General features: G+C 36.3%; 1 protein-coding gene across 7 annotated transcripts in view; it reads left to right on the top strand.

Annotated features, from left to right (window-relative positions):
• The window catches only part of KIAA1328, a 301,449-nt gene that overhangs the window by 240,733 nt on the left and 44,940 nt on the right, over window positions 1-15,776 (top strand). For all 7 annotated transcript variants that reach the window (XM_079108525.1, XM_079108526.1, XM_079108527.1 and 4 more), the window contains one exon: window positions 2,944-3,052. In XM_079108525.1, the coding sequence (XP_078964651.1) occupies window positions 2,944-3,052 (109 nt within the window). The remainder of the gene's footprint in view (window positions 1-2,943; window positions 3,053-15,776) is intronic.

Genomic DNA, 15,776 nt, shown 5'->3' on the forward strand with positions numbered 1-15,776 from the left:
GAACTCTGCCCAGGCAGTGGGATCCATGAACTTCTTTATCTACCTCTGTTCTGTCTGTTCCACTCTGTTCTAAAATCTTCCGCAAGACCAATCTCTCCAGAGAACAGTTTGGATGTTTTTCTTGTGTTACTGTTTTGTTTTATTTTTGAGGCATGTAACATCATGGTTAAAAGTCTGTAATACAGAGTCGAGCAGATCTTATTGCATTTAAAACTCAACTTTATCCTTACTAGCTGTGTGCATTGGACATGCTATTTGACCTTTTCAGTTTCTACTTTCTTATCTGTAAGATGAGGACAATAATATAATTTAAAGACTGTTACAAGGATTAATGAGATAATACATTTAAAGTCATTAGCAAGATATAAGGACATAGTGATGTTTAATAAATACTTCCTGAATGGATTAAATATTTAGCCTTGAGGTTTTTAATTTATTACTTTTGCTAATGTAAGTCTCTCTGCTTCAAATTCCATGCTCTTTATTCCTTCCTATCAAGATTCCACCTTCTGCATCAGAACTTCTGTAATCCTATAGATGTGATCTCTTCCACTTCTTAATTGCTGAAACTTTTCATATTATTTATTATAGCAGCATAGTGTAATGATGAGAACTTTTTAATCAGATTGCTTGGTTATGGATTCTGACTTCATCACTTATTAGCTTTGTGACCTTGATCTACCTTTTATTTTCCTTTTCTAAAAGTTCAATATGAAAATATCTGTAACAAAGAGTTCCTATACAGATACAAATGATTTCTAGAAAACATAAAACTATAGACAGAGCTGGAGGAGGTAGGAGAGACTCAGGCAGACAGTAGGTAAGACAAATGGGTACAGTGAGCTTTTTTGAAGGAGGAAATATCCCAAAACTTCTCTAAAATTAAGTAAATACCATAAAAAGAATTTTTTAAAACTGTCTCTGCTTTCACAGATGTATAAAATTACTATTATTTATCAAACTGTACAGTTAAAATTGGTAAATGTTATGGTATTCAAATTACACCCTAATGAATCTGTTGAAAAGATAGATGGATGGATGGATGGATGGACAGATGGATGGAAAGAGAGAAAGAAAGGGAGAGAGAGGGAAAAAAGACTTAGAATAGTGTGTGCCTGGGTCATCCTAAGCAATACGCCTTGTTTTAGCTGTTCTTATACCCTATACTGCCTTTGATTATCTATGTGTCTTTATAGAATTGTTAAGTGTCTCATTTCCTTACCCTCACACCTTCTTTTCCCTCCTCATAAACAAAGCCTGAGCTTTATCCTGGCACTGGTCTTTACCCATCGTAGGTACTCAGTAGTTATTTACTGACTGGATGTACTCTATGGACCAGTGGACATTATGTCTAATATGAAGAGGCACTGGATTGGGTGAAGGATCCCAAGGTTTGTATATGCAAAGAGGACTGAATTATGTACTTAGACAGAAGGACTTTTACATTTGTACATAATAGAGAATACTTGATAGTAAGAGTATAACTTTTGAATACCAAGGATAATAATCATCACTTTAATGCTAATCTCTACTAATGTAAGACTCTAATCTGCTCCAGGCCTTATTTTCTCTGGTCACACCTAAACTGTTGCCATTCTCATAGTTAGCATACTCTGCCCTTAACATTTTAAGGTCTTGAATTCCCAACACTCCCAAACCATTTTTGTGTTATATGAATACTCACTCTTTGCTCAAAGAAAAAGTGGATCTTTCCAAATAACTTATTTTTTAAAAATTTCTTCTTTCTAGATATACATGACAGTATTTTGACCTGTTGTACATACATGGAGTTTAACTTATTCTAATTGGAATCCTATTCTTGTGGTTGTACATAATGTGGAGTTATCCTGGTCATGTATTCATATATAATGATAGGAAAGTTATGTCTGATCCATTCTACTGTCCTTCCTATTCCATTCCCCCCTCCCTTCCCTTCATTCCCCTTTGTCTAATCCAGTGAACTTCTATTCCCTTGCCCTATGTTGTGGTTATCATCCACATGTTAGAGAGAACATTGGGCCTTTGGTTTTTGGGGACTGGCTTATTTTACTTAGCATGATATTCTTCAGTTCTATTCAAATAACTTCTTAATGCATTCTGGGCACATTTCCCAGGAAACAGAAGAAAATTGTGATGGGATTCTTGTAGTCTTCCAAGATAAAGACAGTTGTTTGAAAATAATAAATAGAAAATAAAACAAAAAAAAAAATCTTTCTGTTAATACCATCTTTTCATTTAGCACTCCAAAAAAGAAAAGTAATTATAAACTAAACATTGTTAGAAAGGAACAAGAGCCAAATCAGCCAATAGTTTAGGAAGGTAAACTGTTGCTAAGGAATCTGCCTGCAGCCCAGAGTGAATAGTTAGTTGAACATCTCTTTCAATTAAAACATGCTATAGCCCAATTTGGAGTTCTTTAAAAGAGACAAGCTTTATATTTACCTTGAAAACTTCTGAAGAGAATCATTGTAAGTTGGAGGGTTTAGGGGTACAGAGTACTGGAATTTTCTGTTCTGCCAAAGAGAAGATTCTTTCTTATGATAGTCAAAGAGCACAAAATGAAACAACCTACCCTCTTGGACATTTTCACAGTAAACCAAAATCAGCAGGAATATGATAGGCAATCAGGTGTGATTTAAAAAAAAACTCTAGTTAATTCTGTTATTGCAGAAGTATAGTTTTTAAAAATGCACCAATTAAAAATATGTGGAAAAATAAAAAATAACAAGCAAAAAAAAAAAATGGCAATGTGGATCTCTGATGTTTACAAAAACAAAATAACTCCCAGAGTTTATTTTATCTGCATTGTTCCTTTTTGGGAATTAGGGGAATGTCCTGGTCTTTGAAGCTTAGAGATACCTATAATACCTAATTTATTACTCAGAATGGGTTTTTTCATTTTTTTAATTGAATGCTCAATTATTTCCTTTATTGTTCATACAGGGTCAATGACAGGAATTAGAAAAGATGCTTCCACATCTCCTATACCAACAGGAAACCAAAAGGAGCTTGTAACCACAGCTTCATCATCATACCAACACAACACCTCCCGGTAAGCTTTAGGGATTCTTTGACTTAATATTTTCCATATGAGAGCATCTTCTGGATTTTTAAAAATAATGATTGGAAAAATCTTGATAGTTCTTAGTGACTCTTACTCTAATAGAGATATCCTTCCATTAAAGTGTATGGATTTGGCCAGGTTAAGCCACATGGAGTTCTTTCCTCTATACATGCACTTTCTTAATTAATCATGGCAATTAACAAGGGTTTTCAATGAGACCCAAAATTAATCCTATCCTTCATCAGAAAATCTGCTTAGCAGTAGGTCCTTCCCAATTTATCATGGGATAGTTATACATTGGAACTATAAGTTTAACTAACTGAATTAATTTTAAAAATTATAGTGGCTTTTATATCAATTTAAAGTATATCCATATTACTTGTACCATCAGAAGGATTATCATTTGATCAGCCATTTCTTGGGTCAGTTAAGGAAATATGTTATTTAAAATTTATCATATCTAATAATCCAACTCCCATATTCATTGAAAGCTTGCTAAATAACATCAGTACCAGAAGGGTTTGGCTTATGTTTCCTTGGGGATCTGATTGGTTTTGAGTACTTAAGTTCTTAACATTTTATCAGATGAATATAGATTTTAAGACTTAATTTGTAGTTAATTCACAGTCCATTGGATTTGCAGAGTAAAAATGCTTAAATTATTAGTCTCAAGGCCAATGATTTCAAAAGTGTACTGTAAAATTTATTATTTTGGTTTGTGATTATTTCTGAAGGGAGAGAAAGAAGCTTTAACTCTTCTTCCTCCAAAGAGTTGTATTCCAGCCACAGTCTGCAGAAATACCGTCCCACAGAAGCCAAACCTAGGCATCCTTAAGAATCAGCATGGCTCATATTTTCATGCCTTTAATTCTGGGGCCCAAAGGGGAAGCATCATGAAAAACTTTTGAGAAATGACTCTAACACTCAGGATAATTATAATAGCTGCTATTTTGACTATGGGTCCAGTACTGTGCCAAGACCCTTTAATGCATTATCTGATTGAATCTTCACAACCTTCTGAGATGGTACTGCTATCATCCCCATTTTAAAAATCAGAAAACTGAGGATCAGAGAGATTGAGTGACTTGTCTAAGGTCACATGTCCAATAAGAGGCAGAGCTAACATTTCAGACTCCAGATTCATAATTTTAAATATTGTTCACAGCTGGCAATGACAACCTCCCATTGTAGTGGCCACCCACAAAAGAGAATTTATCTAGTTTGTCATGTTTTTCTTCCATTTCTCCTTTCTTTTATTTTTAATGCTACCATTATTGGCATTTGCCAAAAATCCACAATGAGTTGTGATTCTGGAATGTTGATGGGGCTCCCTCTTTGGACCTTAGCACTGTGCTTGGAAACTTGTGCTTAATGAATTTCCATCTTGCTCACTTTAAAAGGGTTCTTTTGGAGGATTTAGAGTTAAAGAGGGGTGATGGGTGATGATTTATGTTTTGAGTCTCAGTTTTACTACTGTTCGAGATTAAAATGAGATCTTTAACATCATTTTAATATATTTTTGGTGGTTGCATTTCAGTTTAGAGAGGAGCATGAAAAAGAGGAGTAGAATGTTTCACTGTAAGGGTTTTATAAAACATCCTAAGCACACATTGTCTGAGTGGACCATATTAACTTTAAAGAATTTTACAAACCCAGGTTAAAATTGCTGTGAAGACTCATGTTTATAGACTTTTAAAAAATGATTATTTATCTGTTAGTCCTTAATACTGCAGATCAGCTAAATATAGATTCTCAGAAGCTGTGTAAATAATGAGCATTTGGCTAAATAAAACAATGTGTAGCACACCAAATTTTATCCTTAGACGTGCACAATGGCATATTATTGTTCTATTATACAAAGTGCAGAGTTGAAAAAAGATTCAATAGTATGAAAATCAGTTACCAGGAAAACCCAGTGGGTGCTTTGCAGAGTTCAGAATCAGGAGTATTTGAATCATTCTTATTTCAAAGTGTACAAAAGGCATTTTTATAGACTACTTTTCAGTTACATGCAAACGCTCAATGCAAGAGAAACACCTGTGATTCTTCCTAACAATCTTTGAAGGAACTGAGGAAACCCTGAGGAAAAGCCTGATATCCACCCTAAAATTCGGAGAAAGTTTAAGATTTGCATAAGAGGATGCGGTAGTTCAGGTGCTGGTGAGAATTAGGTTTTCTTTTGTTCTCTGAAAACATCTAGAAGTGTCCAATATCATTCCTTGTACAGGTGAAAAAAAAAACAGGCATGACAGAGTCATCTTTCTCATTCACAGTGTAGGTTGTTAATTGTTCTCTCTGCTGGCTGTCAATATAATGTAAAATTTTCATTCCCCATTCAAGATGGGAAAAGTTGTGGCTGAAAATGTTAACATTTGCATTTTTATTTGTTGATTTATTTAAAGGACAGCCTCTCCTACAGCAATCCATCACTTGGTGACACCCCAAATATGAATAATGTATTGTAGACTTGTGGTTACAATGTGTAATAAGTGCTAGAGACAGTAAAGGAATGTTAACTATGTTGCAAATGTAATATTTATCGACTCATAAAGTTTATTGCTTTCGAAGTTCAATAATACTGACCATAGGACATTAATATCACTTATCCTATTTTAGCTGGGCACCTTTATATGTAGAAATATTCATCCATCTCATGCTAACAAAATAAATATGTAATTTACAGCACAAGCACAGAGGGCATTATAGTCTTCCATGCTAAGAGCTACAGTGCTTTTCTCTCCATTTCACATCTGGCTTCCAGCGCTAACCACACACTCCTGCACAGTCAAGAATAGAAAAGACCATGGTCATCTTGGCACAACAGGGTGGTAGGACTGAACTAAATGATGCCATTCACTTCTGCTTGGTCAGGCAACACCACATAGATCACACCACCTGGAGAGAGGGTGGGAAGGGCTTTTCTCCCTGTCATTTTGAATACCAGGTGGGTAGGTTAGCCTTAGCTCTGAAAGAAAATTGAATATTTACTTTTACTACCATGAGGCTAAATCAAGTTTACCAATTCCACTGGTGTTCAATGTGAAATCAGACCTGAGCAGGTTATCATTTACTTCTTAAATGAATGTGTTATGAGCACTGATAAATAACCCTTTTATGGCTTCCAGGATTAGGTATGTCCATTGCTAACAATAAAGAATAAAGGAAATATCTAACACCCAAAGCAAAAGAAGTAGTGTTAATTAACAACCATCAGCTGTAATTGTCATCCCCATTAAGATGCAGAGTTATGTATTTCTTTGATATAAATAACCTTTCTAATTGTAGTTGATGTATGCCAATTTAATCAAAAAGTATACTTGCAACAGGCAGATATTTGCATTAATGTGGCTTTGGATCTTCAAGTCTTTTATTTCAAATTGGACTGGGAAATAAGTTCTATTCCAGCTATATATCCTTTTTCTGCTGATATCTTTCTCTATTCATGTATGTAGATCTGATACATGTTATATTAAATTGTAGGTAGGTAGTATCTTCTGGGATTCTTTAATGCAACAGAAACCTTGTCACTTTATAAAATACTGATCAAGTTTCTAGTCTTTTTTTTTTTTTTGGGGGTGCTGGGGATCGAACCAGGGCAAGCACTCTACCAACTGAGCTATCTCCCCAGCCCCTAGTTCTTAGTCTTAAGACAACATAATAATGATTGTTCCAAACTGATAAGCAGAAGCAAACACCAGGCCTGTAGCAGCAGGATTAAATTCTCAGTCTCTGAACTGAAAAGTGACTAAGGCCTCTTCTCTTGGCTCTTCCATGACTCGAAAGAATTACAACTGGTAACTCTTTGCACCTTCCTTTTTCTGTAATGTGCAAGAAGAAAGGTAAATCTCTCCAAATCATGCACAACTAGTGAATTTTTGAAACTGAAAATGAATTTAGCCTATTTCTAGAAATTACACTTTGCCTTTCAGATTTTTTTTTAAGAAAAAAAAATTTTTTAACACAACACAAAGTATCAATGGTTTTTGCTTTGTTTCTTTTTGAGTTATTGAGGGGAGGGCACTTGGTAAAACCTGTTTTTTTCTTGAGGGAGTTTGAAAAATATTTGAGTATATACTTTAGAGGACTTGATAGCTTATTTGGGGGCTTTAAAAATAATTTAGTTTGCTCTTCTTTAAAGATCTTGGTCCTTTGTTGCTAAACCATATGCTTAATATGTTCTGAAAATTTTGCTGTAAGGTTACACCTTGATGAGTCTAATGGCCTGTATGTGGTCACACTTACAGGCGACTGCACAAGCTGCCTCATTCTGGCTTGTGAGACCTTTGTTCACTGCAGCTAAGATCCAAGCACCAGGCCCAGAAACCTGGTGCCACACTCGCCTGAGCACAGTCTGGAAGAATTCTTCTGTAATGAAGACAGTAATTACTTATTTTTACCTTAAGTAACTTGATATGAAAATTCAGTTGCTTCCACCTCCACTTATGATACAACAACGGTCAAAGGTTTGAGTTATTGAACTCAATATTAGAGTTCAATATTAGAACAACAGGTGACATTTGGATTCTTGGATGTTCTTTGAAGAAGAATATTTCTGCATGTCACTGTTTGTTCTTTTTGTGTAATACTCCAAGGTGAAACACTGTGGGCAGTTCTGGCACCATTTAGTTTCGCACATCACATGGGCAGTGGCCATTTAGATTGAAGAGAAGGGAAAATCATATAAATATGCTCTTCTCGATTATAACAGTGTTTTTGTTTATCTCAGCAACAAAATTCTGGATTGGAAGCTGCCAGGAGATTCAAACCTACACAAGCAACGTATTTTTATTAAAATAATAAAATAATGTAAATTATAAAATAATAGAATAAAAATACAATACTGAAAATTATAATTACTATTCACAGTTCATAGCATAGTACTCTGGATTTGAAAAGTGCTCTTATCATACATTATTTCATTTCATTTGTATCAAAACACTGTGTGGTAAGTAGTAATACTATCCCATTTAACAACGAGAGAATGAGAACTGAGAGAGAATAGCAATTGGCAAAGGTCACATTATAAAGGAGCAGAAAAGACTTGACACTTGCTTCTTCTTTTTTCTTTCCTTCTTTTTTTTTTTTTTTGTGGTACTCACGATTGAACTCAGGGGTACTCTATCACTGATCTAAACCCTCAGCCCCCCCCTTTTTTTTTAATATTTTTTAGTTGTCAATGGGTTTATACTTTATTTATTTTTTTTATATGTGGTGCTGAGAATTGAACCCAGTTCCTCACACATGCAAGGCAAGGGCTCTACCACTGAGCCACAACCCCAGCCACCCACCAGCCCCTTTTTAATTTTTATTTTGAAACAGGGTCTCACTAAGTAGTTGAGGCTGGTCTTGAACTCACAATCTTCCTACCTCAGCCTCCCCAGTTTCTGGGATTATAGATTTGCACCACCACATCTGGCAAAACTAGCTTTCATAATCCTAAATTTCAGTATTTTTTCATTTTCCACTCCGCCTAAAACTAGGATTTGGTTCTGCAGTATGAGCACTAAACTAATAAAATTCTAGTAGGGTAAGGATCACACAAACTTACTTTAAGCATTGGAATTTGTTTCTGTAACTGCATAGGAAGAAACTACAGGCAAGTTTTGCTTCTGTGGTTCAGTTATACACAACAGCCAAATTGCAACACTTTCTTGAATTTGTGCCCAGAAACCTAAGTGTTACAAAATCTTTATTAAGTCAAACTTTCTTTTTATCTTCAATGTAACAAATGGTGTTAAGTACTCAACCAGATTCTCTCATATGCCTAGCAGAGAAAGTAATCATGAGTTATTCTTTGAGTGGCAGAGAGAAATAAGCTAAATTAAAATCCCAAACCTCTGCTGGGGTTTGTGGTAAGTTTGAATAACAGACCCCACTACCTCTGTGTAGTAAAGTATAGGAATGATTACAACATCTGATGATCCTCAAGCTATTACTCACTGAATGCTATTGTATGCCAAGTATTGTGTTAGGCATGTGCAGATATATTCACTTACATGTTCATACAAATTAAATATTGTAAAGATTTTATAATGACAAAGCTTAGTTTCAAAATATTAGATAGAATTTCTTCTCAAACTTTTCAAAATGACTTTCCTAAAATGTGAGCTACCGAGTCTTAAAAATATCATTTTAGCTTTTTCTGCCTTATATACTACACACAAAGCAGCATTAACTATAACTTTTCCATTTTTAGTATGTTGTAAATAATAAAGTAATACAAAGCCCAATGACATGATGCCCATAAATTGATGACAATGAAAAGAACTAATTTATAAACTTCAGAAAAGAATGTGTTCAGGGTTCCTTGTCGCTCCGCAATGCCGGATTCAAGCAGAGGATATCTGTTTCTCGATTGCTCACTGTCAGGCGTCTGTCGTCCGCCATTTGCCTGCCTCTCGCCTGTCCATCGCCTGCCTTACCCCTATCCATCACCCAACACTGGAGGTTCACCTCCCAATCGTCCAACAGCTGCCAGCAGACTGACCACAGACCGCCAGTGGAGAACCAGCTGCCTGCTGCTGCCTGGAAGTTCACTGTTACAGTACCTGCAGGTTTGATTACATGTGGCTGCCGCCATTTTGAGACAACAGCCAGGCCCTATAGGACCCCTGGCCGGACTGACTGAGTCCCATCTCCAGGATCCCTCAGCCTGACCGATCACTCCCTGCCTCTGGGGCCCTCACATCTGGGGCCTGCTCCCTGCCGCCAGGACCCCCAGACCAACTGACTACGTCCTATCACCGGGACCCCAGACCTACCAATTGCACCCGGCCTCCTGGATCCCACAACCACACCAAACACACCCGACCTCCAGGACCACTGCCGGACCAACTGCATCCTGTCTCCAGGACCTCCAGCTGACCACGTCCACCCCTGAGCTGCAGCTTCCCATTTGCCAACACATTTGGAAGCCAGAGCAGCCCTCTTGGATAATCCTGGAAGCCATAGCTCCAATCTTCGGGTGGGGCAAATCCCATCCTGAGACGCCTGCTGGAGGCTTGAAGCTCATTGTCAGGTACCTCTCATGCTTCAGGCTACTGAACACTGGGAGGTTTCATTACTATATTGACTGTTATACAGTAGATTTTCTTTTTTCTCCTTTAAAAAAATATATATTTAAGTTTTTATTTCTTTACATTTCTTGCTTTCTTTTCCTTTTGATTATACTCTCACCCTTTCTGTTTTCTAGAACTTCTGTATATTCTTTTATTATCCCATTAACAGCCATATTATTCATCCCTTTGCATCCTCTTTGTCCTCCATTAGAAACTGCAGACATTATTGTAAACCTGTTTGTTTTACCGAAGATAACATTTGAACTCATTTTGTTTATTATGACAATTTTGTTATTGTCCCCATAGGGGCTATCTGGTCTAGGATTGCATAGTGTCTGATTTGGGCACTGCTAATATTGATCTCCCCTTAAAGAAAGGGTTTTGGAAACCTATAGGGCCACTATAAGCCTATAGGGGGAAATCTACAATACCCCAGATGTGCACTGCTAGAGGGGAAGATACATGAACAACATGAAAAAACAAAGGAAGAAAATGATCCAAACAAATCTAGATTCTATAGTAATAGAATCCAATGACAGTATGTTAGAAGAAATGTCAGAAAAGGATTTCAGATTATACATGATTAACATGATTCGTGAAGCAAAGGATGAGATAAGAGAGCAAATGCAGGCAATGAATGATAATACCAATAAGCTGAAAGAGCACCTACAGGAAGCAAAAGATCATTTCAACAAAGAGATAGAGATTCTCAAAAAAAAAAAAAAATCCAAATGGAAATCCTTGAAATGAAGGAGACAATAAACCAAATAAAAAACTCAATGGAAAGCATCACCAACAGACTAGACCACTTGGAAGACAGAACCTCAGACAATGAAGACAAAATATTTAATCTTGAAAATAAAGTCGCCCAAACAGAGAAGATGGTAAGAAATCATGAACAGAATCTCCAAGAACTATGGGACATCATGAAAAGACCAAATTTAAGAATTATTGGGATTGAGGAAGGCACAGAGATACAAAACAAAGGAATGAACAACCTATTCAAAATAATATCAGAAAATTTCCCAAACCTGAAGAATGAAATGGAAAATCAAATACAAGAGGCTTACAGAACACCAAATGCACAGAATCACAACAGATCCACACCAAGGCACATTATAATGAAAATGCCTAACATTCAAAATAAAGATAGGATTTTGAAGGCCGCAAGAGAAAAGCATCAGATTACATATAGGGGGAGACCAATACAGATAGCAGCCGACTTCTCAACCCAGACTCTAAAAGCTAGAAGGGCCTGGACCAACATATTTCAAGCTCTGAAAGAACATGGTTGCCAACCCAGAATCCTATACCCAGCAAAACTAACCTTCAGATTTGAAGATGAAATAAAATCCTTCCATGATAAACAAAAGTTAAAAGAATTTACAAATAGAAAGCCTGCACTACAGAATGTTCTCAACAAAATATTCCTTGAGGAGGAAATGAAAAACAACAATGGAGGTCAGCAAAGGGAGGAACTACCTTAGAGAAAAAACACTCAAAGGAGAAACCAAGCCAACTTAAAAACCAAAAATAAGCCAAATGACTGGGAATACAAATCATTTCTCAGTAATAACCCTGAATGTTAATGGCCTAAACTCATCAATCAAAAGACATAGACTGGCAGAATGGATTAAAAAGAAAGACCCAACAATATGCTGCCTGCAAGAGACTCATCTCATAGAAAAAGACATCCACAGACTAAAGGTGAAAGGATGGGAAAAAACCTACCACGCACATGGACTCAGTAAAAAAGCGGGGGTTTCCATCCTTATATCAGATAAAGTGGACTTCAAGCCAAAGTTAGTCAGAAGGGATAAAGAAGGACATTTCATACTGCTTAAGGGAACCATAAATCAGGAAGACATAACGATAGTAAATATTTATGCCCCAAACAATGGTGCATCCCTGTACATCAAACAAATCCTTCTCAATTTTGAGAATCACATAGACCACAACACAATAATCCTGGGCGACTTTAATGCACCGCTGTCACCACTAGATAGATCTTCCAAACAAAATCCAACCAAAGAAACCATAGACCTCAATAACACAATCAATAACCTAGACTTAATAGACATATATAGAATATTCCATCCATCAATGAGCGGATACACTTTCTTCTCAGCAGCACATGGAACCTTCTCGAAAATAGACCATATGTTATGCCACAAAGCAGCCCTTAGGAAATGCAAAAAAATAGAGATACTGCCTTGTGTTCTATCAGATCATAATGGACTGAGAGTAGAAATCAATGACAAAGTAAAAAAAAAGGAAATTACTCCAACACTTGGAGACTAAATAATATGCTATTGAATGAAACATGGATAACAAAAAACATCAGGGAGGAGATTAAAAAATTCTTAGAGGTCAATGAGAATGATGATACAACATATCAAAATCTCTGGGACACTTATGAAAGTGGTACTAAGAGGAGAATTCATTGTATGGAGCACATTCCAGAAAAGAATGAAAAGTCAACAATTAAATGACCTAACATTAAGCTCAAAGCCCTAGAAAAAGAAGAACAGAATAACAGCAAAAGTAGTAGAAGACAGGAAATAATTAAAATCAGAGCTGAAATCAATGAAATTGAAACAAAAGAAACAATTCAAAAAATTGACAGAACAAAAAGTTGGTTCTTTGAGAAAGTAAACAAAAATAGTTAAACCTTTAGCCACACTAACAAAGAGAAGGAGAGAGAAGACTCAAATTACTAAAATACATGATGCAAAAGGAAATATCACAACAGACACCACTGAGATACAGAACATAATGAGAAGCTACTTTGAAAATCTGTATTCCAACAAAATAGAAAGTACCGAAGACATTGACAAATTTCTAGAGACATATGCTCCTCCCAAACTGAACCAGGAGGACATACATGATTTAAACAGATCAATATCAAGCAATGAAATAAAAGAAGCCATTAAAAATCTACCATCCAAGAAAAGCCCAGGACCAGATGGATTCTCAGCCGAGTTCTACAAGACCTTCAAAGAAGAACTCATTCCAATACTTCTCAAAGTATTCCAGGAAATAGAAAAGGAGGGTACCCTACCGAACTCATTCTATGAAGCTAATATCACCCTCATACCAGGAAAAGACACATCAAGGAAAGAAAATTTTAGACCAATATCCTTGATGAATATAGATGCAAAGATCCTTAACAAAATATTGGCAAACTGTATCCAAAAACATATTAAGAAAATTGTGCACCACGATCAAGTGGGGTTCATTCCTGGAATGCAAGGATGGTTCAACATTCATAAATCAATAAACGTAATCCATCATATCAATAGACTTAAGGATAAGAATCATATGGTTATTTCAATTGACGCAGAAAAAGCATTTGACAAAATACAACACCCCTACATGCTCAAAACACTAGAAAAAATAGGGATAGTAGGAACATACCTGAACATTGTAAAGGCGATTTATGCTAAGCCCATGGCCAACATCATTCTTAATGGAGAAAAACTGAAACCATTCCCTTTAAAAACGGGAACAAGACAGGGATGTCCTCTTTCACCACTTCTATTCAACATTGTCCTCGAAACTCTAGCCAGAGCGATTAGGCAGACTAAAGAAATTAAAGGGATACGAATAGGAAAAGAGGAACTTAAGCTGTCACTATTTGCGGATGACACGATTCTATATTTAGAAGATCCAAAAACCTCCTCCAGAAAACTTCTAGACCTCATCAATGAATTCAGCAAAATAGCAGGCTATAAAATCAACATGGATAAATCTACAGCATTTTTATACGCAAGCGATGAAACAGCTCAAAGGGAAATGAGGAAAACAACTCCATTTGCAATAGCCTCAAAAAAAAATAAAATACTTGGGTATCAATCTAACCAAAGAGGTAAAAGATCTCTACAATGAAAACTACAAAACACTGAAGAAAGAAATTAAGGAAGACCTTAGAAGATGGAAAGATCTCCCATGTTCTTGGATAGGCAGAATTAATATTGTCAAAATGGCCATAGTACCAAAAGTGCTATACAGATTCAATGCAATTCCAATTAAAATCCCAATGACGTACCTCACAGAAATAGAGCAAGCAATCATGAAATTCATCTGGAAGAATAAGAAACCCAGAATAGCTAAAGCAGTCCTTAGCAGGAAGAATGAAACAGGGGGTATCGCAATACCAGAATTTCAACTATACTACAAAGCAATAGTAACAAAAACAGCATGGTATTGGCACCAAAATAGACAGGTAGATCAATGGTACAGAATAGAGGACACGGACACAAACCCAAATGAATACAATTTTCTCATACTAGACAAAGGGGCCAAAAATATGCAATGGAGAAAAAATAGCCTCTTCAACAAATGGTGCTGGGAAAACTGGAAATCCATATGCAACAGAATGAAACTAAACCCCTATCTCTCACTCTGCACAAAACTCAACTCACAATGGATCAAGGACCTGGAAATCAGACCAGAGACCCTGCATCTTATAGAAGAAAAAGTAGGTCCAAATCTTAACCTTGTTGTCTTAGGATCAGACTTCCTTAACAGGACTCCCATAGCACAAGAAATAAAAGCAAGAATCAATAACTGGGATAGATTCAAACTAAATAGCTTTCTCTCAGCAAAGGAAACTATCAGCAATGCGAAGAGAGAGCCTACAGAGTGGGAGAATATCTTTGCCACTCATACTTCAGATAGAGCACTAATTTCCAGAATCTATAAAGAACTCAAAAAACTCTACACCAAGAATACAAATAACCCAATCAACAAATGGGCTAAGGAAATGAACAGACACTTCACAGAAGAAGATCTACAAGCAATCAACAGATATATGAAAAAATGTTCAACATCTTTAGTAATAAGAGAAATGCAAATCAAAACTACATTGAGATTCCATCTCACCCCAATTAGAATGGCGATTATCAAGAATACAAGCAACAATAGGTGTTGGAGAGGATGTGGGGAAAAAGGTACACTCATACATTGCTGGTGGGACTGCAAATTAGTGCAGCCACTATGGAAAGCAGTGTGGAGATTCCTTAGAAAACTTGGAATGGACCTACCATTTGACCCAGCTATCCCACTCCTCGGCCTATACCCAAAGGACTTAAAATCAGCACACTACAGAGATACAGCCACATCAATGTTCATAGCGGCTCAAATCACAATAGCCAGACTATGGAACCAACCTAGATGCCCTTCAATTGATGAATGGATAAAGAAACAGTGGTATATATACAATGGAATATTACTCAGCTATAAAGAATAATAAAATTATGGCATTTGCAGGCAAATGAATGAAATAGGAGAATATCATGCTAAGTGAGATAAGCCAATCTCAAAAATCCAAAAGAGGAATGATCTCACTGATAAGTGGATGATGACACTTAATGGGGGTTGGAGGGGGACAAGAATGGAGGAAGGAGGGACTGTATAGAGGGAAAAGAGAGGTGGGAGGGGTGGGGGGAAGGAAAAAATAATGGAATGAATCAAACATCCTTACTCTATGTAAATATTTGAATATGCAAATGGTATGCTGTTACTCCATGTACAAACTGAAACAACATGTATCCCATTTGTTTACAATAAAAATAAATTTAAAAAAAAAAAAAAAAAAAAAGTTAAGTAATGCTTAGACCAGAAGACGGGCTTGTCAGGAAAAGCTAAGGAGT

Source organism: Sciurus vulgaris (genome assembly GCF_902686455.1).
Source record: "Sciurus vulgaris genome assembly, chromosome: 13".
Lineage (NCBI taxonomy): Eukaryota > Metazoa > Chordata > Mammalia > Rodentia > Sciuridae > Sciurus > Sciurus vulgaris.